We start from the raw sequence: 24,247 nt of genomic DNA, 5'->3' as shown, positions 1-24,247 counted from the left end.
ATTCCCCTTTCCTGGAGCCTCACGCTTGCCCATGTAGCTTCCGCCTCCATTGTGACGTCAATGACGTCTCGTTGGTGGAGTATCTAGTGACATCACAGGAGGGGAGTGCACGAGTGAGGTATCCACCAATCGGACGTTTCGCGCGCTGTGCGGTTGACAGAGGCGGGCCCTGATGGTGGGAGGCCCCGCCCCCGCTGTAGCTCAAGCCTCGCCCCCAGCGGCCCTATACCCGCCCCAGCGGTCCAGGCCCAGCCCTCGTCGACCCAAATCCCGCTTTTTGAAGCTACCAGCCCCGCCCACAGCCGTCCAATCCGCTGCCCCAGCTGCCCAAGTATCCCCGACAAGTTACCAAGCCCCGCCCCGGCAACCCAAGTCCCGCCTTTGGCAGTGCAAGCCCCGCCCCCTAACTACTCAAGCCCCGCCCCAAGCGCTTGGCCCCACCCCCTCCCCAACCCCGGGGCCCAATCCCCGCCCCTAACTGCTCAAGCACCGCCCCCCCCAGCGCTCCGCCCCCCACCTCCCCCTCCCCCCCCTCCGGCCCAATCCCCACCCCTTAAGTGCTCGAGCCCCGCCCCCAGCCGCCGCCGCCGCTCTGCGTTCCGGATAATGGCGGCCGCGACGTGCGGTGGTTCGCTTCGCTTCCCGGGTGTGAAACACAGTGTCAGCGGCGGCCCCAAGGAGCAACAACTGGCTCAGCCGCCGAGGAAACGCGCCGACTCCCGGCGGAGGCAGGCCGCCCTCAACTTCCTCAGTAACATCTCGCTGGACGGGCGCCGGCCGCTGGAGGTCAGCAATGGGTACCGGCCGGAGGCGGAGATGCCGGCCGCGGTGTCGGTGGCGGCCGCGGTGGTCGCGGCGGCCGCGGCCACCAGCCGGAGCGGCCCGGTCGGGCTCGGCTGCATCAGCTGCATTTCCGGGGTGCCGAGCTCCGCGGTCATCACCCAAACCCCCCTGCTCGGGCCTCCGGTCGGCACCGTCTACGTGGGACCGGCCATCGCGTTGCCAAGGGAGCCGAGTGCCGGCGTGGGAGCCGAGAGTCACTGCGAAGGAGCCACCGCCGCCCAGCCAGGGGCTTCGGGGCCGGGGACCCCTCTGCCCAAGAGCGGCCTGGGGCCGGCACAAGCAGCCGGTCTCCTCGGCCTGGACTTCCAGAAGCAGAGGTGGGTGGCCGGGAGGCGCTGCGATTCCCAACGGCTGTAGGGGGAAAGCCCCAGGGAGCTTCTCTCAACATGTACCGTCAGCAGCAGACCCTCAGACACAGACTGAAAACACAGGCAGCAACACGGGGAGAGACACTGACCAGGGGAGAGACACTGACAGGCAAACAGAGAGAGAGAGGGAGAGACAGTCAGATGGAGAGAGAGAGAGACGGAGAGGAAGAGACGGTCAGATGGAGAGAGAGAGACGGAGAGGAAGAGACAGTCAGATGGAGAGAGAGAGAGAGACGGAGAGGAAGAGACAGTCAGATGGAGAGAGAGAGACGGAGAGGAAGAGACAGTCAGATGGAGAGAGAGAGAGACGGAGAGGAAGAGACAGTCAGATGGAGAGAGAGACGGAGAGGAAGAGACAGTCAGATGGAGAGAGAGAGACGGAGAGGAAGAGACAGTCAGATGGAGAGAGAGACGGAGAGGAAGAGATAGTCAGATGGAGAAAGAGAGAGACGGAGAGGAAGAGACAGTCAGATGGAGAGAGAGAGACGGAGAGGAAGAGACAAGCAGATGGAGAGAGAGAGAGACGGAGAGGAAGAGACAGATGGAGAAAGAGAGAGACGGAGAGGAAGAGACAGTCAGATGGAGAAAGAGAGAGACGGAGAGGAAGAGACAGTCAGATGGAGAAAGAGAGAGACGGAGAGGAAGAGACAGTCAGATGGAGAGAGAGAGAGAGAGAGACGGAGAGGAAGAGACAGTCAAATGGAGAGAGAGAGAGATGGAGAGGAAGAGACAGCCACATAGAGAGAGAGAACGAGACAGCCACATAGAGAGAGAGACGGAGAGGAAGAGACAGCCAGTTAGAGAGACGGAGAGAAAGAGATAGCCACGTAGAGAGAGAGATGGAGAGAAAGAGAGAGCCACATAGAGAGGGAGCGAAAGAGAGAGACAGCCACATAGAGAGAGAGACGGAGAGAAAGAGACAGCCATATAGAGAGATAGAGAGAAAGAGACAGCCACATAGAAAGAGAGACGGAAAGAGACAGCCAATTAGAGAGACGGAGAGAAAGAGAGAGCCACATAGAGAGAGAGGTGGAGACGGAGAGAAAGAGACAGCCACGTTGAGAGAGAGAGAGACGGAGAGAAAGAGACAGCGGCATAGCGACAGGGAGCGAAAGAGAGAGAGAGCCACATAGCGAGAGAGACGGAGAGAAAGAGACAGCCACATAGAGAGATAGACGAAGATAAAGAGACAGCCAGACAGAGAGAAACGGAGAGAAAGAGACAGCGACATATAGAGAGAGAGACTGAGAGAAAGAGACAGCCACATAGAGAGAGACACAGAGAGAAAGAGGCAGCCACATCGAGAGAGAGAGATGGTGAGAAAAAGAGACCCACATCGAGAGAGAGACAGAGGAAGAAGCAGCCACATAGAGAGAGAGAGACGGAGAGAAAGAGACAGCCAGATAGAGACAGAGACGGAGGGAAAGAGACAGCCACATAGAGAGAGAGAACAAGACAGCCACATAGAGAGAGAGACGGAGAGAAAGAGGCAGCCACACAGAGAGACGGAGAGAAAGAGACAGCCACTTAGAAAGAGAGACGGAAAGAGACAGCCAGTTAGAGAGACGGAGAGAAAGAGACAGCCACGTAGAGAGAGAGAGATGGAGAGAAAGAGACAGCCACATAGAGAGAGAGAGACGGAGAGAAAGAGACAGCCACATAGAGAGAGAGAGAGAAAGTTGGTGAGAAAAAGAGACCCACACCGAGAGAGAGACAGAGAGGAAGAGACAGCCACATTGAGAGAGACGGAGAGGTAGAGAGAAAGAGACAGCCACATAGAGAGAGAGAGAGAGAGAGACAGCCACATAGAGAGAGAGAGAGAGAGACAGCCACATAGAGAGAGACAGCCACATAGAGAGAGAGAGAGAGAGACAGCCACATAGAGAGAGAGAGAGAGAGACAGCCACATAGAGAGAGAGAGAGAGACAGCCACATAGAGAGAGAGAGAGAGACAGCCACATAGAGAGAGAGAGAGAGAGAGACAGCCACATAGAGAGAGAGAGAGAGAGACAGCCACATAGAGAGAGAGAGAGAGACAGCCACATAGAGAGAGAGAGAGACAGCCACATAGAGAGAGAGAGAGAGAGAGACAGCCACATAGAGAGAGAGAGAGACAGCCACATAGAGAGAGAGAGAGAGACAGCCACATAGAGAGAGAGAGAGAGAGACAGCCACATAGAGAGAGAGAGAGAGAGACAGCCACATAGAGAGAGAGAGAGAGACAGCCACATAGAGAGAGAGAGAGAGAGAGAGACAGCCACAGAGAGAGAGAGAGAGACAGCCACATAGAGAGAGAGAGAGACAGCCACATAGAGAGAGAGAGAGACAGCCACATAGAGAGAGAGAGAGACAGCCACATAGAGAGAGAGAGAGACAGCCACATAGAGAGAGAGAGAGACAGCCACATAGAGAGAGAGAGAGAGAGACAGCCACATAGAGAGAGAGAGAGAGACAGCCACATAGAGAGAGAGAGAGAGACAGCCACATAGAGAGAGAGAGAGAGAGAGAGACAGCCACATAGAGAGAGAGAGAGAGACAGCCACATAGAGAGAGAGAGAGAGACAGCCACATAGAGAGAGAGAGAGAGACAGCCACATAGAGAGAGAGAGAGACAGCCACGTAGAGAGAGAGAGAGACAGCCACATAGAGAGAGAGAGAGAGAGACAGCCACATAGAGAGATGGAGCAAGGCAGGCACGGGCAGTGAGTGACAGGCACGGGCAGAGAGAAAGACAGGCAGAGAGAGAGAGAGACAGGCACAGGCAGAGAGAGAGAGAGACAGGCACGGGCAGAGAGAAAGACAGGCAGAGAGAGAGCGAGAGGCACGGGCAGAGAGAGAGAGCGAGAGGCACGGGCAGAGAGAGAGAGCGAGAGGCACGGGCAGAGAGAGAGAGCGAGAGGCACGGGCAGAGAGAGAGAGCGAGAGGCACGGGCAGAGAGAGAGAGCGAGAGGCACGGGCGGAGAGAGAGAGCGAGAGGCACGGGCGGAGAGAGAGAGACAGGCACGGGCAGAGAGAGAGAGACAGGCACGGGCAGAGAGAGAGCGAGAGGCACGGGCAGAGAGAGAGCGAGAGGCACGGGCAGAGAGAGAGAGACAGGCACGGGCAGAGAGAGAGAGACAGGCACGGGCAGAGAGAGAGAGACAGGCACGGGCAGAGAGAGAGAGACAGGCACGGGCAGGGGCAGAGAGAGAGAGACGGGCAGGGGCAGAGAGAGAGAGAGAGACGGGCAGGGGCAGAGAGAGAGAGACAGGCACGGGCAGAGAGAGAGAGACAGGCACGGGCAGAGAGAGAGAGACAGGCACGGGCAGAGAGAGAGAGACAGGCACGGGCAGAGAGAGAGAGACAGGCACGGGCAGAGAGAGAGAGACAGGCACGGGCAGAGAGAGAGAGAGACAGGCACGGGCAGAGAGAGAGAGAGACAGGCACGGGCAGAGAGAGAGAGAGACAGGCACGGGCAGAGAGAGAGAGAGACAGGCACGGGCAGAGAGAGAGAGAGACAGGCACGGGCAGAGAGAGAGAGAGACAGGCACGGGCAGAGAGAGAGAGACAGGCACGGGCAGAGAGAGAGAGACAGGCACGGGCAGAGAGAGAGAGAGACAGGCACGGGCAGAGAGAGAGAGAGACAGGCACGGGCAGAGAGAGAGAGAGACAGGCACGGGCAGAGAGAGAGAGAGACAGGCACGGGCAGAGAGAGAGAGACAGGCACGGGCAGAGAGAGAGAGACAGGCACGGGCAGAGAGAGAGAGACAGGCACGGGCAGAGAGAGAGAGACAGGCACGGGCAGAGAGAGAGAGACAGGCACGGGCAGAGAGAGAGAGACAGGCACGGGCAGAGAGAGAGAGACAGGCACGGGCAGAGAGAGAGAGACAGGCACGGGCAGAGAGAGAGAGAGACAGGCACGGGCAGAGAGAGAGAGAGACAGGCACGGGCAGAGAGAGAGAGAGACAGGCACGGGCAGAGAGAGAGAGAGACAGGCACGGGCAGAGAGAGAGACGGGCACGGGCAGAGAGAGAGAGACGGGCAGAGAGAGAGAGAGAGACAGGCACGGGCAGAGAGAGAAAGAGAGACGGGTACGGGCAGAGAGAGAGAGACGGGCAGAGAGAGAGAGAGAGAGACAGGCACGGGCAGAGAGAGAAAGAGAGACGGGTACGGGCAGAGAGAGAGAGACGGGTACGGGCAGAGAGAGAGAGACGGGTACGGGCAGAGAGAGAGAGACGGGTACGGGCAGAGAGAGAGAGACGGGTACGGGCAGAGAGAGAGAGAGAGAGAGAGAGACGGGTACGGGCAGAGAGAGAGAGAGAGAGAGAGAGACGGGTACGGGCAGAGAGAGAGAGAGACGGGTACGGGCAGAGAGAGAGAGAGAGACGGGTACGGGCAGAGAGAGAGACGGGTACGGGCAGAGAGAGAGAGAGACGGGTACGGGCAGAGAGAAAGACAGGCAGAGAGAGAGAGACGGGCACGGGCAGAGAGAGAGAGAGACGGGCACGGGCAGAGAGAGAGAGAGAGACGGGCACGGGCAGAGAGAGAGAGAGACGGGCACGGGCAGAGAGAGAGAGAGACGGGCACGGGCAGAGAGAGAGAGAGACGGGCACGGGCAGAGAGAGAGAGAGAGACGGGCACGGGCAGAGAGAGAGAGAGACGGGCACGGGCAGAGAGAGAGAGAGACGGGCACGGGCAGAGAGAGAGAGAGAGAGACGGGCACGGGCAGAGAGAGAGACGGGCACGGGCAGAGAGAGAGACGGGCACGGGCAGAGAGAGAGACGGGCACGGGCAGAGAGAGAGACGGGCACGGGCAGAGAGAGAGAGAGAGAGACGGGCACGGGCAGAGAGAGAGAGAGACGGGCACGGGCGGAGAGAGAGAGAGACGGGCACGGGCGGAGAGAGAGAGACGGGTACGGGCGGAGAGAGAGACAGGTGCAGGTAGGGGGAGAGAGACGCAGGCAGAGGGAGAGAGTCAAGTACAGGCAGAGAGGGAGGCAGGCACGCGCACAGATCGAGAGGGAGAGAGGCAGGCGTGCGCACGGAGCGAGAGAGTGGGAGAGGCAGGCGTGCACAAAGAGAGACGGGCACGTGGACTCAGGTGCACGCGGACAGAGGGAGAGAGTGAGTCACAGGCAAAGACGGGGAGAAACAGAGATGCACACAGGCAGACATAGAGTGGCGGACAGGCAGATACAGAGGCACAGACAGACACAGACGGGGTGACACAGAGATGCACACAGGCGGACACAGAAGCGGGGAGACATGGAGACACACACAGGCAGAGATGGGGAGACTCGGAGACGCACACAGGCAAAGATGGGGAGACACGGCGACACACACAGGCAGAGATGGGGAGACACGGAGACGCACACAGGCAAAGATGGGGAGACACGGAGACGCACACAGGCAGAGATGGGGAGACACGGAGACGCACACAGGCAAAGATGGGGAGACACGGAGATGCACACAGGCAGAGATGGGGAGACATGGAGCCGCAGACAGGCAGAGACGGGGAGACACGGAGATGCACACAGGCAGAGACGGGGAGACATGGAGACGCAGACAGGCAAAGACGCGGAGACATGGAGAGGCACACAGGCAGACACAAAGACGAGCAGACACAGAGACACACAGGCAAAGACATGGAGAGGCGTGCAGGCAGACACAAAGACGAGGTGACGCAGGCAGAGACGGAGAGACTTGGAGACACACACAGGCAGAGATGGGGAGACATGGAGAGACGGGGAGACATGGAGACGCAGACAGGCAAAGACGCGGAGACATGGAGAGGCACACAGGCAGACACAAAGACGAGCAGACACAGAGACACACAGGCAAAGACATGGAGAGGCGTGCAGGCAGACACAAAGACGAGGTGACGCAGGCAGAGACGGAGAGACTTGGAGACACACACAGGCAGAGATGGGGAGACATGGAGAGGCGGGGAGACACGGAGACGCGCATAGGCAGACATAGGAAGACAGGCACACTGGCAGAGAGACTGGGAAACAGAGAGGCAGATGGGGAGACACAGAAGCACACGGGCAGAGACAGACGGGGAGGCGCGGGCGGGGACAGACGGGGAGGCGCGGGCGGGGACAGACGGGGAGGCGCGGGCGGGGACAGACGGGGAGGCGCGGGCGGGGACAGACGGGGAGGCGCGGGCGGGGACAGACGGGGAGGCGCGGGCGGGGACAGACGGGGAGGCGCGGGCGGGGACAGACGGGGAGGCGCGGGCGGGGACAGACGGGGAGGCGCGGGCGGGGACAGACGGGGAGGCGCGGGCGGGGACAGACGGGGAGGCGCGGGCGGGGACAGACGGGGAGGCGCGGGCGGGGACAGACGGGGAGGCGCGGGCGGGGACAGACGGGGAGGCGCGGGCGGGGACAGACGGGGAGGCGCGGGCGGGGACAGACGGGGAGGCGCGGGCGGGGACAGACGGGGAGGCGCGGGCGGGGACAGACGGGGAGGCGCGGGCGGGGACAGACGGGCAGACACGGAGAGGTGGGGAGGCACGGCGACACAGGCAGACGCGAATAGGTGGGGAGACACAAGCAGACACGGAGAGTCGTGGAAACACAGGCAGACACGGACGGGGGGGGGGGGACACAGAGGCGCACATGCAGACACAGATGGGCAGACACAGGCAGGCGCAGACAGGGAGACAGGCAGACACAGACGGGGAGACACGGGTGCATAGGCAGAGTCGGGGAGAGACCCGGGGAGATGCAGGCGGGGAGAGACCCGGGGAGACGCAGGTGGGCAGGCACAGGCAGACACAGAGAGAGGGGCGCACACAACCCCGTGCAGCTTCTCAGGAACTTTCCAGCCGCACCACTTAGATCTTTAACCCAGTATCTGAAAGGTTGCAATCAGGTGGATGGAGAAGAGCCTTACGTCATAACTTACGAATTTTTAAATTCATGGTTACATGCGTGGAAATAATTGGGAATTTTTTTAATGAGGCTGATGTCTCTATTTCATAAAGCACTGCAAAGCTTTGATAAGTTTTGTTTACATTTCATTAAAGTAACAGTAAAAGTCAATGTTGGTAAATTGCTATTAGTTTCATATTGACTAATTTTATTCTATTGTCACTCAAAAGTTTTTCAGGAAGTTGGTAGATCTAAAAGCTATCTTTAGTCAGTAATTGTCTGTTTACGATACTAGTTCTTGTCACTATATGTCAAGATGGAAGTAGGATATTGTGTTAATCTTAAAAGTCCCTGTTAAATTTCAGTTGTTACTTCTATGTCAGTTGCTAAGGTTCCCCCTCATTCATCTTTTGTGCAGTAGATTTAAAGACTTATGCACAGGGCAACTACTGGTTCAAAACACAGAATTATGTTCTATGCAGACATAAAAAGTAATATTGGCTAAGTTTCCTCTGACCTCTCTCGGAAAGAGTCCTAGCCATGCCTGGGTAAAAGCGTGCAGCAAGCCTTCTTAAAGCAGTTGAAATATAAATGCGTAAAGAGTTTTGGATGGTGAGGAGAGAGAACATCAGTGTGCTCAACATTCATATAAAGTAGACTTAAGACTAGGCAGGAGTACGAGATGTTTGAAGCCTCATTGGATTTACACCTTTTGTAATGTCAGGTTCCCTTCAGATATTTTCTCTCTCTGCTTTGACTGGAATTGGGTTCAGTCCCGATTCCAGATCTACATTGCAATTAACACCTGTGTAAAGCAGAATTTGCCTTGAGCCAACACTAATTTATCCTAAGTTACAAACCATTTAAAGACATGCTCAAAAATGAAAAATTATATTAAGTCATGCATCTACACGAGTTTACAAAGAAAGATGCCATTTGACCCATCATGTTCGCCAACTCTTTGCCAGATCAATTAAAAACTGGTCTGCCACCTCTTCCAAAACCTAGTATCGCCCTCTTTCAAATATTTATCCAGTTAAACTTTAAAAGATGCATTGCACCAGTAGCCATGATAATGTATTCCTACAAAATTTTACTTTGCAACTTTTTAAAATCCTGGTTCATACTAGAGATGTGATTATTAGTTGTCTGCCATTGTGTGAATATGTATTTGGATTTTGTATGATAAATTGATAACTGCACTCACACCACTCAGTATTAAATTTAATTTACCCTGTTAGAACAAAGGAAATTGCTGTTCCCTGTGGGGTGATTTTTTTTTTTGATTTGATAAGCTGAGGGAAATATGTATTCCCTCCCCTCAGCAGCCTCTTCATGTTTCCATGGTAGCATATCAGAGTGAAAGACAGTAATGACAGTTCAGGTCTGTTTCTCAGCTCTGTTCCAAGAGCGCACAAGCTGTTTGGGCAATGATTTGATGATGTATTAATACTCATATGTTTGGAGGATTGAGGATAAACCTTTTAAAAGAAAAATAATTTCTAATAAGCCATTTTTAAAAAATTAGGGCAGTTAATGAGTAACATTCAATTTTCAATAAACTTGTAGCTAAGAGACCTCTAAAGGACAATGTCGAAATGAAATTGTTCCAGTTTACTGTTATTGAGAGATGATGTGCAAATGTGTGCTAAATTATACCATTCTGAACATAGTGATCTAGCATAATAAAAACAAAGTGCTGTAAAAATTCAGAAGGTCTGGCAGTATCAGTGGAGAGAGAAACAGAGTTAACATATCAAGTCCATTATGACTCTTCTTTGGAACAGAAGTGATTTACCATCTTGGTAATCTTATAGAATGCTTGGGTGATGAGTAAACCTGAGGCTAGTTGGGTTTAAAAAGAAAACACTTCAAATATAAAAAAGACCTTGCATTTATATTGCACCTTTCATGATCATCAGGCATCTCAAAACGCTTCACAACCAATTAAGTACCTTTGAAGCGTAGACACTTACAATCTGGGAAATGCAGTAGCCAAAATGTGCAAACTTCCACAAACAGCAATGAGATAATGATCAGATAATCTGTTTTTCCTTGTGATGTTCATTGAGCCTAGCATATTGGCCAAGACACCAGGGATATCTCCGCACCCCCCAACCCCACACCACTCCTCTTCAGATAGTTCCATGGAATCTTTTACATCCACCCAAGCAGGCAGATGGGACCTCAGTTTAAATTCCCATCTGAAAGATGACATCATCGACAGTGCAACACTGCCTCAGCGCTCACTAGAATGTCAGCGTTGGTTTTTTGTCCAAGCCCTGGAATGGAACTTGAACCTGGTGACTCAGGCAAGAGCGCTCCCTCCTCCTCTCCTTGGCAGTCACTTGGGATCAATTATGATTGCTTCCACTCTGATTTGATGCGTTCTACAATGGCTGATATCCAATGTGTGATCTGCAGGTGCTGGCACATGTGGGGCAGGTAGTGCTTGAAGGGTTGGATAGATGGATTGTTTGGAGGTTTGTGTGCTCCCTGTGATGCCTCGATTTCACCTCTGCACAATCCCAATGAAGTCTCTTGTGTTCAGTGCCTTCACGAACGAGCTTTCTTCATTTTGGTCAGTCACAAGCCAGGGTCTCCATGCCAATGTCTCCAAAGAGTCAGTGGGTATGTTTGACCTCTTCAGAGATGCTTTGAGGGCATCCCTAAGCCGTTTTTGCTCTCCTTCTGTGACCGAGCTCTGAGTGCAGCAGTTACTTCAGAAGCCTGGTGTCAGGCATACGAATGATACGTCTCGCCCAGTGGAGCTGGTTTTGAGTGATTAGCGCCTCGATGCTGGGCAAGTTGGCTTGGGAGAGGAAGCTACTGTTGGATTGCCTTTCCTGCGACTGGATTTGGAGGACCTTGTGAAGGCAGTGCTGGGGGTACTTCTCCAGTGCCTGCTGTAGGTTGTCCGAGTCTCCGAAGCACATAGGTGTGTGGGGATCACTGCTCCCCAGTAAACCATGACTGTAGTCTCAGGATTAAGATCCTGGTCCTCAAATACTCCTTTCCTCAGTTGGTCGAAGGCTGCACTGGCAGATCAGAGACAATGATGAATCTCGTCATCTATGTCTGCCTTCGTCGAATGTCTGGGAAGAGTGTCCTGCAGTCAGCATCGCGGTGAAGCAGTCTGGGAAGAGTGTCCTGCAGTCAGCATCACGGTGAAGCAGTCTGGGAAGAGTCTCCTGCAGTCAGCATCGCGGTGAAGCAGTCTGGGAAGAGTGTCCTGCAGTCAGCATCGCGGTGAAGCAGTCTGGGAAGAGTCTCCTGCAGTCAGTTCTTGCTGAAAATAACAAGAGTGACATCACAAGATAGTGCAAGAGAGTGGCGGAGAGATCAGAACCAGCACGAGTGCGGGGAAACTTCAAAAAGTGATGTCAGCGCAAAGCTGAGAGCTGATGGTAAGTAGTGGGTAAGTGCTTTTCTCCAGTTTAAAATAGATTAAGCTAAGGGTTCTAGTTTTTATTTAAAGTACCTAAATAATTTAACGTTTTTTTTACTGTATTTAACTTAAAGTAAGGTTTTTTTTTGCAACTAGTGGCATGGCAGGGCAGCTCAGTCCCGTGTTATGTACCGCCTGCAACATGTGGGAAGTCCTAGACACTCCTTGCGCTCTGACCGAACACGTGTGCAGGAAGTGCCACCAGCTGCAGCTGCTTGAGCTCTGAGTTTCGGAACTTGAGCGGCAGCTGGAGGCACTGAGGTGCATCCATGAGACTGAGTGTTTCGTGGGTAGCACATTTTTAGACGTCACCCCACAGCTTACGGAAGTGCAGACAGAGAGGGAATGGGTGACCATCAGTCAGAAGAAAGGTGTCAGGCAGATAGTCAGGAAGTCCCCAGGGTGCATCTCGCTGGAAAACCGTTTTTTCTGTGTTGGAAAACAGTGAGAGTGATGGTTCCTCTGGGGAGTGCAGCCATGCTCATGGCACTGTGTGGCTCAGCTGCACAGGGCGGGGAGGAAAAAGAGGGGAAGAGCAATAGTGGTAAGGGGAACAGACAGACATTTCTGCAGCCGTAGGTGACTCCAGGGTGGTATGTTGCCTCCCTCGTGCCAGGGTCAAGGATGTCACTGAATGGCTGCAGGGCATTCTAAAGGGGGAGGGCAAAAAGACAGAGATCATGGTACATATTGGTACCAACAACATAGGTAGAAAGAGAGATGAGGTCTTGCAAGCAGAATTTAGAGAACTAGGAAATAGATTAAAAAACAGGACCTCAAAGCTAGTAATCTCAAGATTACTTCAGGTGCCACGTGCTAGTGAGGAAAGAAATAGGTTAGTCCAGATGAATGCATGACTGGAGAGATGGTGCAGGAGGGAGAGCTTTAGATTTCTGGGACATTGGGACCGCTTCTGGGGGCAGTGGTACCTGCACAAGGCGGACAGGTTGCACCTGAACCAGAATAGGGCCACATCCTTGCAGGGAGGTTTGCTAGTGCTGTTGGGGAGGGTTTAAACTAACTTGGCAGGGGATGGGATCCTGAGAGGAGTTTCATAACGGTACACGGCCAAAATTAGAAGAGAAAGCAAGTGAGCCTGGAAGGCGTGGAAATTATAGGCCAGTTAAGGCACAAGGGAGTTTGGCAAGGTTGGATGGTATTTATTTTAATGCAAGGAGTCTGACAAATAAGGCAATTGAGTTGAGGGCACAAATTAACACATGGAAGTATGATGTCATTGCTGTCACAGAGACATGGTTGAGAGAAGGGCAGGATTAGCAGCTCAATATTCCAGGATATAGGGTCTTCAGGCGAGACAGGGAAGAAGGTAAAAGAGAAAGGGATATCACAATATTGATCAAGGAATCAATTACAGCCGTAAGGAGGGATGACATCTTAGAAGGCTCCTCAAATAAAACCATATGGGTAGATCTGAAAAACAAAAAAGGAGCAATCACATTGCTTGGAGTGTACTATAGGCCCCCAAACAGTCAGAGAGAAATAGAAGAGCAGATATGTAGGCAAATTTCAGAAAAGTGTAAAAATAATAGGGCAGTAATAGTGGGGGATTTCAACTTCCCCAACATTAACTAGGTTAGTCATAGTGTGATAGGTTTAGAGGGAGCAGAATTCTTAAAGTGCATCCAGGAGAGCTTTTTAAGCCAGTGCGTAGAAGGTCCTACAAGACGGGGCAGTCCTGGAATTAATTTTATGGAATGAGCCTGGCAAGTGGTACAGGTATCAGTGGGGGAGCATTTTGCAGATAGTGATCATAACTCCATTAGATTCAAGGTTGTTATGGAAAAGGACAAGAATTGGCCAGAAATCAGAGTTCTAAATTGGGGGAAGGCCGATTTTAATAAGATCAGATATGATTTGGCCAGAGTGGACTGGGAGCACCTACTTTTAGGTAAATCTGCATCAGAGCAGTGGGACTCATTCAAGAAGGAAATAGGGAGAGTACAGGGCCAACATATTCCAGTAAAGACAAAGGGTGGGACCAACAAATCCAGGAAACCCTGGATGTCGAGGGATATACAGGATTGGATAAAGAGAAAAAGGGAGGCTTATGGCAGATACCGAGGACTCAAAACAGCGGAAGCCCTAGAAGAGTATAGAATGTGTAGGGGGGGGACTTAAAAAGGAAATTAGGAGAGCAAAAAGAGGGCTTGAAAAAGCATTGGCAGGTAAAATAAAGGAAAATCCAAAGTTATTTTACAAGTACATTAAGAGTAAGAGGATAACTAGGGAAAGAGAAGGGCCCATTAAGGACCATAGTGGTAATTTGTGTGTGGAGCTGGAAGACATAGGTAGGGTTCTAAATGAATACTTTGTGTCGGTGTTCACAAGTAAGAGAGACGACATGGGTATGGAAATCAGGCAGAACGACTGTGATATAATTAAAGAAATTAGCATAGAAAGGAAGGAGGTTCTAAGTGGTCTTGGCAGGCTTAAAAGTAGGTAAATCTCCAGGCCCGGATGAAACGTATCCCAGGCTGATGAGTGTGGCAAGGGAGGAGATAGCAGGGGCGCTGGCAATAATTTTCAATGCCTCTCTGGCCACAGGAGAGGTGCCAGAGGACTGGACGACAGCCAATGTGGTACCATTATTCAAGAAGGGAGGAAGGGATAAACCAGGGAACTACAGGCCAGTCAGTCTAACCTCAGTGGTGGGGAAGCAATTCTGAGGGACAGTATTAGTCTACACTTGGAGAGGCAGGGATTAATCAAGGACAGTCAGCACGGTTTTGTTAATGGGAGGTCATGTCTGACCAATTTGATTGAATTTTCCGAAGAGATGACCAGGTGTGTAGATGAGGGCAATGCATTTGACGTAGTCTACTTGGACTGCAGCAAGGCTTTTAATAAGGTCTCGAATGGGAAACTGATAACGAAGGTCCCATGGGATCCAAGGCAGTTTGGCAAATTGGAAACAGAATTGGCTGAGTGGCAGGAAGCAGAGGGTGATGGTCGAGGGGTGTTTTTGTGACTGGACGCCTGTGTTCAGTGGGGTTCCATAGGGATCGGTGTTGGGTTCCTTGCTGTTTGTGGTATATGTAATCGATTTAGACTTGAATGTAGGGGGGTTGACCAGTAAGTTCGCGGATGACACGAAAATTGTTGGGGTGGTAAATAGGAGGATAGCCTTAGATTGCAGGAGAATATAGACGGGCTGATCAGTGGCAAATGGAATTTAATCCGGATAAGTGTGAGGTGATGCTCTGGGGCAGGACAAACGAGGCACGGGAATACACGATGAATGGTAGGATCCTGGGAATACCGAGGATCAGAGGGACCTTGGTGTACATGTCCACCGGTCCCTTAAGGTAGCGGGACAGGTAGGTAAGGTGATTAAGAAGGCATATGGGAAACTTGCCTTTATTAGCCGAGGCATAGAATATAAGAGCAGGGAGGTTATGCTGGAAGTGTATAATTAGTTCTGTTGAAGGGTCATGAGGACTCGAAACGTCAACTTTGCTCTTCTCCGCCGATGCTGCCAGACCTGCTGAGTTTTTCCAGGTATTTCTGTTTTTGTTTTGTATAAAACGCTGGTTAGGCCACAGCTAGAGTATTGCATGCAGTTCTGGAATCCACATTATAGGAAGGATGTGATTGCACTAGAGAGAGTGCAGAGGAGATTTACCAGGATATTGCCTGGGCTGGAGAGTTTTAGTTATGAAGAGAGATTGGATAGACTGAGGTTATTTTCCCTGAAGCAGAGGAGATTGAGGGGGGACATGATTGAGGTGTATAAAATTGAGGGGCATAGATAGGGTAGACAGGAAGGAACTTTTTCCCTTGATGGAGGGATCAATAACCAGGGGGCATAGTTTTAAGGTAAGGGGCAGGAGGTTTAGAGGAAGAATTTTTTCTCCCAGAGGGTAGTGGGAATCTGGAACTCACTGCCTGAAAGGGTGGTAGAGGCAGAAACCCTCATAACGTTTAAGAAGCATTTGGATGTGCACTTGCGATGCCATGGCATACAAGGCGATGGGCCTAGTGCTGGAAAATGGGATTAGAATAACTAGGTATTTGTTTGACCGGCGCAGACTTGATGGGCCGAAGGGCTTTTTTCTGTGCTGTAGACCTCTATGACTCAGACTCCCGAAATACGGAAAACGGTCCACATTTTCCTGGACTTCGTTGTTGATCTTAATCTGTGGGGGGAGGTGTTTTGCTGTGGGAACTGGTTGGAAGAGGACCTTAGTTTTCTGTGTGTTTAGTGACAGGCCCATTTTCTCATATGCGTCAGAGAAGGAGTCAACAATCTCCGGAGCTCAGTTTCTGTGTGAGCGCACACAAGTGTCATATGCATACTGAGTCATAGCTGACGCAACATATGTGCTTTATTCCGAGTGATCCTTTGTAGGTCATCGATCTGTAATTTTGGACTCAATAATCTAGTGAATGAGTTCTGTTATTCCATAGTAAGTGCATCTTCCTCTTTAAAATGAAATTTCCTTGTTTTGGCAGGGAGCTGCTTGAAATATAAATTTATTTTACAAAAACTACAAGAGGCCTGGCCTTACTTGAATATAATTAATTTCAGGTGTAAATCCTCTTCCAAGACTCGGATGAAAAGTCTGAACCCAGAAAGTGTTTTTTCCCCACTCAGATGCTGACAGATCTGTTTATTTCAATATTTCCATTACTGTACTTGGAGTAATTTTAATAGTGGTATTCAGCTAAAAGTTACCACAACCATCCAAATCAGTGTCTGAATAGAGGGCATATGTTCAACTGAAGCAGTGTACAAAATTGAGTATAATTCAAAAATGCTGTAGTGTATGTAACTTGACACGAGCTAAGAGTAGCATAAACACCACATGCTCATCTCTTATTTTATGCTTAATCTTCATGTTAATAAATGTATTTCACAGATTTAACATACCTCAGCATGATCCATGATGTTAACCTGCTTCAGAAAAGATATTAAGAGTATGGTATGATAAAAGAATAAATATTGTGGGGGGGGGGGGGGTGCGGCAACATAAGTATTTCTTTGCATCTGTTCAGTTTAAGTGGAAACAAACACTAACTGAAAGATTACACAGGGAGTGGACGGTGAAGAGAGTGCGTGCAGTGTACTGATAAAGGTCTGTTCAGTTCTGCCAGTTTTAACCTCGAACAGCAAGAGATCACATTGTGTGATTGAAGTGCCATATTCCTGATGGTATCTTTCAGATATGTAGCATTACGTTGTGTAAGCACTGGTAGCCATGATCAAGGTCTTTTTTTTATTCGTTCATGGGATGTGAGCATTGCTGGCTAGGCCAGCATTTATTGCTCATCCCCTAATGCCCTTGAGAAGGTGGTGATGAGCTGCCTTCTTGAACCACTGCAGTCCATGTGGTGTAGGTACACCCACAGTGCTATTAGTGGGGGGGGGGTGGGGAGTTGGAAGGGAGTTCCAGGATTTTGACTTAGCGACAGTGAAGGAACGGTGATATATTTCCAAGTCAGGGTGGTAAGAGGCTTGGAGGGGAACTTGCAGGTGGTGGTGTTCCCAGATGTCCACTGCCCTTGTTCTTCTAGGTGATAGAAATTGTGGGTTTGGAGTTGAGACCACAATCAGATCAGCCAAGGTCTTATTGAATGGCAGAGCAGGCTTGAGGGGCCTAATGGGTTGCTACTGCTCCTAATTCGTACATTCTGACTCTGTTACTCTCTACCTTTGCTCAGTTCCTGGGAAATAGCAAAGTATCCTATGGTAAAATGACTGTTTTAAAAGTATATTTTAAAAACCTTCATTAGACACATTTTGAAAGCTAGGAGATGATTAAAGGATTCCTCCCTGTTTATACTTATTTGGTTTTGGTTTTAAGCTGTTTAGCTTTTGATTTCAAATACTTGTCTCTCTCTCAGGATATTTCCAACTGTTTTTGATCTGTTGGCAGTTCAGAATTGTCTGTACCAGCATGAGTATTGTCATTTTTAATTGTTTTCAGGAAAAACATTTTAGATACAGTACTTAAAATCCATATTTGTTTGACATAGAAAATGTATCTTCTTTTAAAAGGAATGCTATGCTAGCTTGCTCTCTTGTTGCAATATTGATTCAGCCCTCCAGTCTCCTCAATGTAAGGCATCTGATGGTCACAAGAACCTTTGGACTGATCTTTTTAATCTTTCGTGTTATTGATTTCCGTCATTTTCAAAGAGGAACTGCAAGAATTCACAATAACCTATTTGAAACACAGTAGTGAAATGCATCACTTCCAATAAGTGTGCAACTTGGCAAATGTGTTCAACCTTTCTATAGCAGGGTGAATGGAATTCTATCCAGTTACTGCTGCTTTATGAAAAAGGGGTGGGTGAATGTAAATTAATGGGAACACTGACTTAACTTTTGTGTGCAACCCTTGAGACTCCATGATACTCACTTCAATGACCAATGAGGGCATAGCTTGGGAACTCTTGTTATGGGCAAATTGATAGTGTGGGGGGAGGGGGGGTATAAAAGTGTCCAGGATGTCAAATTGACCCTAGGGAAACTTTTTACGCCTGAATTGAAATTGCACTGGATTTAGGCTCCGCATAGTATCAAATAGAAATGCTGTGAAATTTCCTATTTGAGGGAGTTTTGCCACTACTGTTTAAAATCAAATCCAGCCCTGATTATATTTACACAACCTTAGCATCAATGTGATTGTTTCCATTGGTCAGCTAACCTAAAACACTTGTGAAGTGGATGCCGCTTCATATAGCTATTAGTGTAAATACAGTCTTGGATGTCTCTGATATGAGCAGCCGCAGTCATTGTAGGCTAATAAAAGTTTGTCCTAATCCCATGGCCTTTTTATAAAAACATGCATGGGAAAAATGCTGCAATGTTGACCCCTTCCCTGAGGGGTTGTTTAGAAAGAATGTTGTAAGCCTCTCTTGGTCTAATTGTTTAGTTGGCATTTGAAATTGGGGTCATTGTTGAGTTAAATTTAATTTATTTACAACCAGCATCTGTGCATGTTGTGTACTTCAGTTAAAGCAATGGGGGGGAAAGCATGCCTTGAATCTATTTTTCACATTCTTTGCAAACATTGATGATTCTTGTGAGATGGAAAAGTTTGCCATTGGTTCTTGCTGCCTGAAACCAGTTACTAGGCATTTTGTGGTCAGTTTCTATTCAGGAACAATTATTCAACAGCTATCACGTGTGCTTGGCTCTTAACGTTTGCAGTAAATAGAAATGTTAAGGCTTAGAACTAATTCAACCATGAATGAAAAGTCAAGGGACTTCCAACTAGTTAGTGATTGCCTCTGTGTTGTCGGACCACTTGTCTGACATTCAGTCCAGGATGAGCCACAATTTCCTCCCAATCAAACACTGGGAAAACTGAAACCCTGCCACAAACTGTTCCTTAACGGCTGATTTCATCCTCTCCAAGGGTGAGTGTCTCAGCGATCTGTGTCCTAGTGGACCTTGAGCAGAGCTCTGACCCCCATATCCTCTCCATCACAAAGACTGCCTACTTCCTGCTTCATAATATCACACACCTCTGTCCATCTGTTATAACCTTCATTTGAGCTTTTGTTGCCTCCAGTCTCAACTATTTCAAAGTTCTGGTCAGCCACCTATCTTCCATAAATCAGCACATCCAATATTCTGCTGCCAGATTCCTAAATCGTATCAACTCCCATTTATCCATCAACCCTTGTGGTAGCTGACCTACATTGGTTCGCCTTGATTTTAAAATTTTGTCCTTGTGTCCAAATATCTCCATGTCCTCACCCCGTTCTATCTCTGTAACTGCCTCCAAGCCCTTTGAAAAATCAGCATTCTCCAATTCCAGTCACTTGTCCATTCCCTACTTCCTTTGCTCCATCTTTGGCAGTCATGCCTTCAGCCAGCTCATGAATCATTAGGCTCTTGAATTCCTGTCCTTCTCCTTCTAGGACATGACTTAAAACTTGCCCATTTGAACCAGGTTTGATTACCTGCCCTAATTTCTCCTTGCCTCTGAATTTTTGTCTGAATGTGCTCCTTTAAAGCACCACGGGTGCTACGTAAATGAAAGTTGTTGTAAAATGCTGGGTCAGGAATGTGCTTGTACAAATCTATAGTTTAAAAAAAGGAACCTACCAGCAATGTTCCCTGTAAACTATGTGCCGTCATGCAACAACTCAAATAATGTGTAGGCCACTCTCACATTGTCCCCTTTAAGCTACCACGCAAAAAAATTTAAAGGCACTGCACTTTAAAATGAACAGGCTGTGCATCTCCAGAAAAAAATACAGGGGACGTTGCCTTCCAACGCAATGCCACTACTGTTGCATATTTTAGTCCTTTTAAAGTTTTGTTTTTGCCCAGGTATGGTATTCCATTTTGAACATTATAAGGAGCTGACGTTTATTCAGGTGCTTCTTCTCAAACATCCTCTTTAAACTTCATTTTGCATCGTACAGCAAGCATTTTCGAAGCGAAAGCATCCATTGCAGAAAAAGAGGATATGCTGTACACTGGACATTAACACTTATTTAAGTTCTTGCCAGTGAATGGTAGAATGTCATCTGCTGATCCAATTCCATGGCTACCCCCAGCACACTTGCAGTGCTATTTTTCATTAACAAAAATAGATATTGAATCACAATAGATGACAATGATTCTCAAAGTGCTGTTTGGACCAGTTCTACCTTCAAAGCTGATTTATCTCCAAATTAGTAATATGATTTTGTGTTCTTTGCATGTTTTCTTTTAGATTGCTTTGAAGTGCGCAAGCTTAAATTGCGTCTAACTAGGATAAAATTATGATAACTAAAATGGCAACGTGCAGAGAGAAATCATATATTCTTGACGTACCATTTCAGTTGGTGACTTAGGATAACTGCAGTTCATTTGTGTTCTGAGACTGAGGCCGAAACTCCAACTGAGAGAGAGAGTGGTGTAAGTAAATATAAATTATGTACTCTGGGCATTTTGCCATGTAAGAAAATTAAGCTAGGCTTCCATCGTTGTCTGTGCAGGGGAGGGTTGCAAAACTATGGTTAGTGTCAGTTGGAAATAATACTGCTAATATTCATTCACATTATGGGAGGTGAGTTCTTTATGTAAAGATAAACTAAGATTGATGGAATGCCATTCTTCTATCATTGTCTCGAGAGGTTGATAGAGTGAATAGAGAGTTTGACCTGATGGGAGATGGGAAAGTGGCTGTGTTTTACTCTGTGAAAGGTGATCAACCTGATACATTATCTGTTTTTGTCTATCAAGAGATGCTGCTTGATCTGAAAGCTTTGCAGCGTTTTCTGTCTTATCTCAGACTTCCTAAATCCTTTGCTTTTGATTTCTCAATGGTCCTTTTGGAAGTGGTACATGTGTTTGAATTAGCTGTTTGCTTTAGCTGTTTGCTTTAGCTGTTTGTTTTTGCTGTTTGTTTATGCTGACTGTTGCTTTGAGGCAATTTGTGAGTTTTACAAGTTGCTTGCACTGAGGGGCTAACAAATGAAATCACAGCTGAATGAGTGTAGGAAGTTTGAACTGAAATGAATTTCAAGGCTGAAATGTACTTGGTTTTAAACCACAAATGGACTTAAACTCAGTTAATTAATTGGATCCGGTGTTCTGTAGGACTTAAATGACGCGAGACTTTCTGATATCTTTCCAGGGCGACCACAGGTGTAAGGAATGTCAGCTGGACCTTGTTCAAGTGCTGTTTCTATACCAATTGGAAGGTCTACACTTGAACAAACAAATCTAGAATTAATATCATCGCAGAAGGTTAAGTAGGGGGGAAGCTTAAACTAATATTGTAAGTGAGTAGAAAACCAAGAGCACAGAGTTGGCTGCTTATAAAGGCAAATAATGTTCAAGATTGTTGATAACGGACAGTTGGAAGAGGTTAAACAGGCCAAAAATAATTTTAAGCTCGAATGCACGAAGCAAGTACAGGATTCTGGTCTGACTTAAATATTCTCTCTGGTCACTACCCTAAGTGGTCCAAAGAACCTTAAGTTTAGAAGTGTACCTGTACTTCCCAATTCCTAACTATATGATATAACCCAGGGTGTGTCAATTGGACCTCCCGTGATTTGAATTGGATGTAGTGTCTTTTGCGCGTGTACTTCTCCAACCTTTCCAAAAGATAGACTGAAATACGGGTAAGACAAATGGTCAGATATGAATGAAGTAAGGCTACTTGATTTTCTTGCTGTCTATAAAGTAGATTTTTTTGCTAGCCAAGGATATTAAGGAATATGGAGTCCAGGCAGGTGGAGGGAGTTAGAGCATGGGTCAGCCATGATCTCGTTGAATGGAATAGGCTTGAGGGGCTGAATGACCTATTCCTGTTCCCCTCTTTCTGTGAATGACAGAGTAACAAACGGAATAAAATTTCACCTTGCAGGCTTTCAGATGATCTGAAGTTCACGGTGTGTAGAACGTTGGAGGTTAACCAGGAATGCATTGGACTAGTCAAGTTTAGAGATAACAAAGATATGGATAGGGTTTTAGCTGCAGATTAGATGAGGCATGGGTAGAGACAGACTATTTTGGAGGCTATCATAGGTGGTCTTAATGATGGCATGGATATGTGGTCATAAGCTCATAGTCAAATATGACAACAAGGTTTTGAACAGTCTGGTTCAGCCTTGAGCCTTGGGGGAGAGGGATCAAGAAACCAAAAACAAAACAGGAAACCAAAAAAAAGAGGAGGTTAACATACTAAGGAAATCCAAACTGAAATATAGATTAATCACCAAGAATTCGAAAAAAAAAATGGATGTCTAATCATTTATTTAAAATAGAAAAATCATAACATTGCTGCAGCTGAGTCAGTGGCTTTTAAATACACCTCGGTATGAAACTTTCAGAAGGAATAGGGAAAAAGATTGCCATTAATTAGAGGCAATAAGTACATAAGGATTTAAATCGAGAAATCATGTAAACAGATTGAGCAAAGGAATTGGTCACAGTACTCCATATTAGTCTACTGAACAGCAAAAAGAAAATTGAATATATTTATAGCCCAATTAGAGCTATGTATTAACAATAACAAACATAATTGTAGAAGATGTATGACTTCTATTTTTAAAAATGTTCTTAGGGCTGTTTACTCAATGTTGCCTCAACAATATGTTGTCTCTCTGACCATGGTTCTGGGTATTGAAATCTAAAAATAGGGGTGTATTTGGGAAGTAGTGCCCACAATATAGTTAGGCTCAATGTGTAATAGTAGAAAAATAGAAGAAATGAGGAAACTTGAGGGAGGGGGAGAACACAACTTTTCATGAGATTACGTTACCCAAATTGTTGGGATGGGAGTTGAGGCGATCAGTAGGGTACAAATGAATTATCTTTTAAGAAGAGAAAAGGAGTGTGATGAAGGTTGGAGTTCCATTGATGAATAATGGAAACTAGATCAAATTTGAAATGTAAAAGAACAACCTCTATTGGGTGGATAATAAAAATAAGAACTATAAATTTAGAGAAACTATAGAAAAGGAGTTTAGAGAAAAGTGAGAGAATTAATATAAAGCATAAAGGGCAATAAATAGCCTATTTCTGATTTATGTCACATAAGAGACTTGAGGCAAAGACAGTAACAAAATTGCATAAAATGTGGTCAGATGGCTAGAGCAGGAGATAGTTAAATGGTGGAAGTAACTTAGACCAGTCAAAAATTAAAGGATTAGATTGTGAATAATGTGGTGAAAACACCAGTGTAGACTGCCTTGTCACTGCCTTTGCCACTGTCGCTGGCATTGCCAAGCAAATATCATAGCAAGTCCCTGTGCTTTTCAAACAATATTATTGGAAGGGACAGAAGAATTGCACTGCAGAAAGTGGTGTGATAGGCCGTTTCTTCCTAGAGATGTGATTCAGAATTAAACCTTTAATGATGCCTATCTGTATTGGTAATGAGGCTTAGCTGTAATTTTCCTAATGGTAGTCAAAGGTTGCAGTGTGTGTTCTTACGTAAATGTTAATGGCATTTTTTAAATGGATTAGGGTTGAAATAATTATCTCACCTATAAGAAAGTTGCAAGGCGGATAAGATCGCAAAGTTGATTTATTTCAATGGTAGGAAATTAATTCTGACATATATTCAGAAACACAAGCTCCACCTAGCTGATCAGTGCTTTGCCAATGGCAAGCAATATACTCTAGTGACCAGTTAGTGGCAGAATCTTCATATTCCAAGCACTATTCTAACACAAAACATACACATACACAACCCATTGGTCCATCAAGCCTGTCCCATTGTTTAAAATATTACCTTTCTTGGACTAATGAGTAAAATATAATTGAAATTTGCATTTTATCGTTCTCTAGAGCGACAGGAAATGCCTATAATTTATTATCTTAATTGTCATGTAATTGTCTTCTAATATCAGTCTTCATTGTTATGAAACTGGCATTTCTACAATAACTTACAATTGTGTAGCACCTTTAACAAGGCACTGAATTGATGTTACGAAAGCAAAACCTGAGTCGGGACCATGAAATTGGAAAAGCTTGGTCAAAGAGATGGAAGTTTTTAACGAAAGAAAAGCAGGCCGAGTGAGCGTAAAACCCAAATTGCTGAAGGCATTGTGGCTTATGACTTTGGGGAAAGGGATGCACGAAAGGATAACATCAGAGAAACTGTTTGGTGAGGGTGTAAGACTGGAGGAAATTGCCACGATAAGGTGCAGCAAGACCTTGGAGGGATGTAAAGAGTTAGGGATGGAGAGTCAGTGTAGGCCAGTGAAGATGAGGGTGATGGGAAAGCAGGACATGCATGACAGATTTGTT

At 47.7% G+C, this 24,247-nt stretch overlaps 1 protein-coding gene and 1 long non-coding RNA gene across 2 annotated transcripts in view; one reads left to right on the top strand and one right to left on the bottom strand.

Annotated features, from left to right (window-relative positions):
- The first annotated feature begins 583 nt into the window (after positions 1 to 583).
- LOC144688464 (CDK5 and ABL1 enzyme substrate 2-like) overlaps positions 584 to 24,247 on the top strand; it is a 46,567-nt gene continuing 22,903 nt past the window's right edge. Inside the window, exon 1 of the mRNA XM_078555053.1 lies at positions 584 to 1,160. Within this exon, the coding sequence (XP_078411179.1) occupies positions 607 to 1,160 (554 nt within the window). The 5' untranslated portion in view covers positions 584 to 606. The remainder of the gene's footprint in view (positions 1,161 to 24,247) is intronic.
- The window catches only part of LOC144688465 (uncharacterized), a 39,676-nt gene continuing 25,376 nt past the window's right edge, over positions 9,948 to 24,247 (bottom strand). The window contains exon 2 of the long non-coding RNA XR_013578420.1: positions 9,948 to 12,948. This is a non-coding gene — a long non-coding RNA (uncharacterized LOC144688465). The remainder of the gene's footprint in view (positions 12,949 to 24,247) is intronic.

This window comes from Cetorhinus maximus, chromosome 13 (assembly GCF_964194155.1).
Source record: "Cetorhinus maximus chromosome 13, sCetMax3.hap1.1, whole genome shotgun sequence".
NCBI classification, from domain to species: domain Eukaryota; kingdom Metazoa; phylum Chordata; class Chondrichthyes; order Lamniformes; family Cetorhinidae; genus Cetorhinus; species Cetorhinus maximus.
This window is presented reverse-complemented; position numbering and strand designations above follow the sequence as displayed.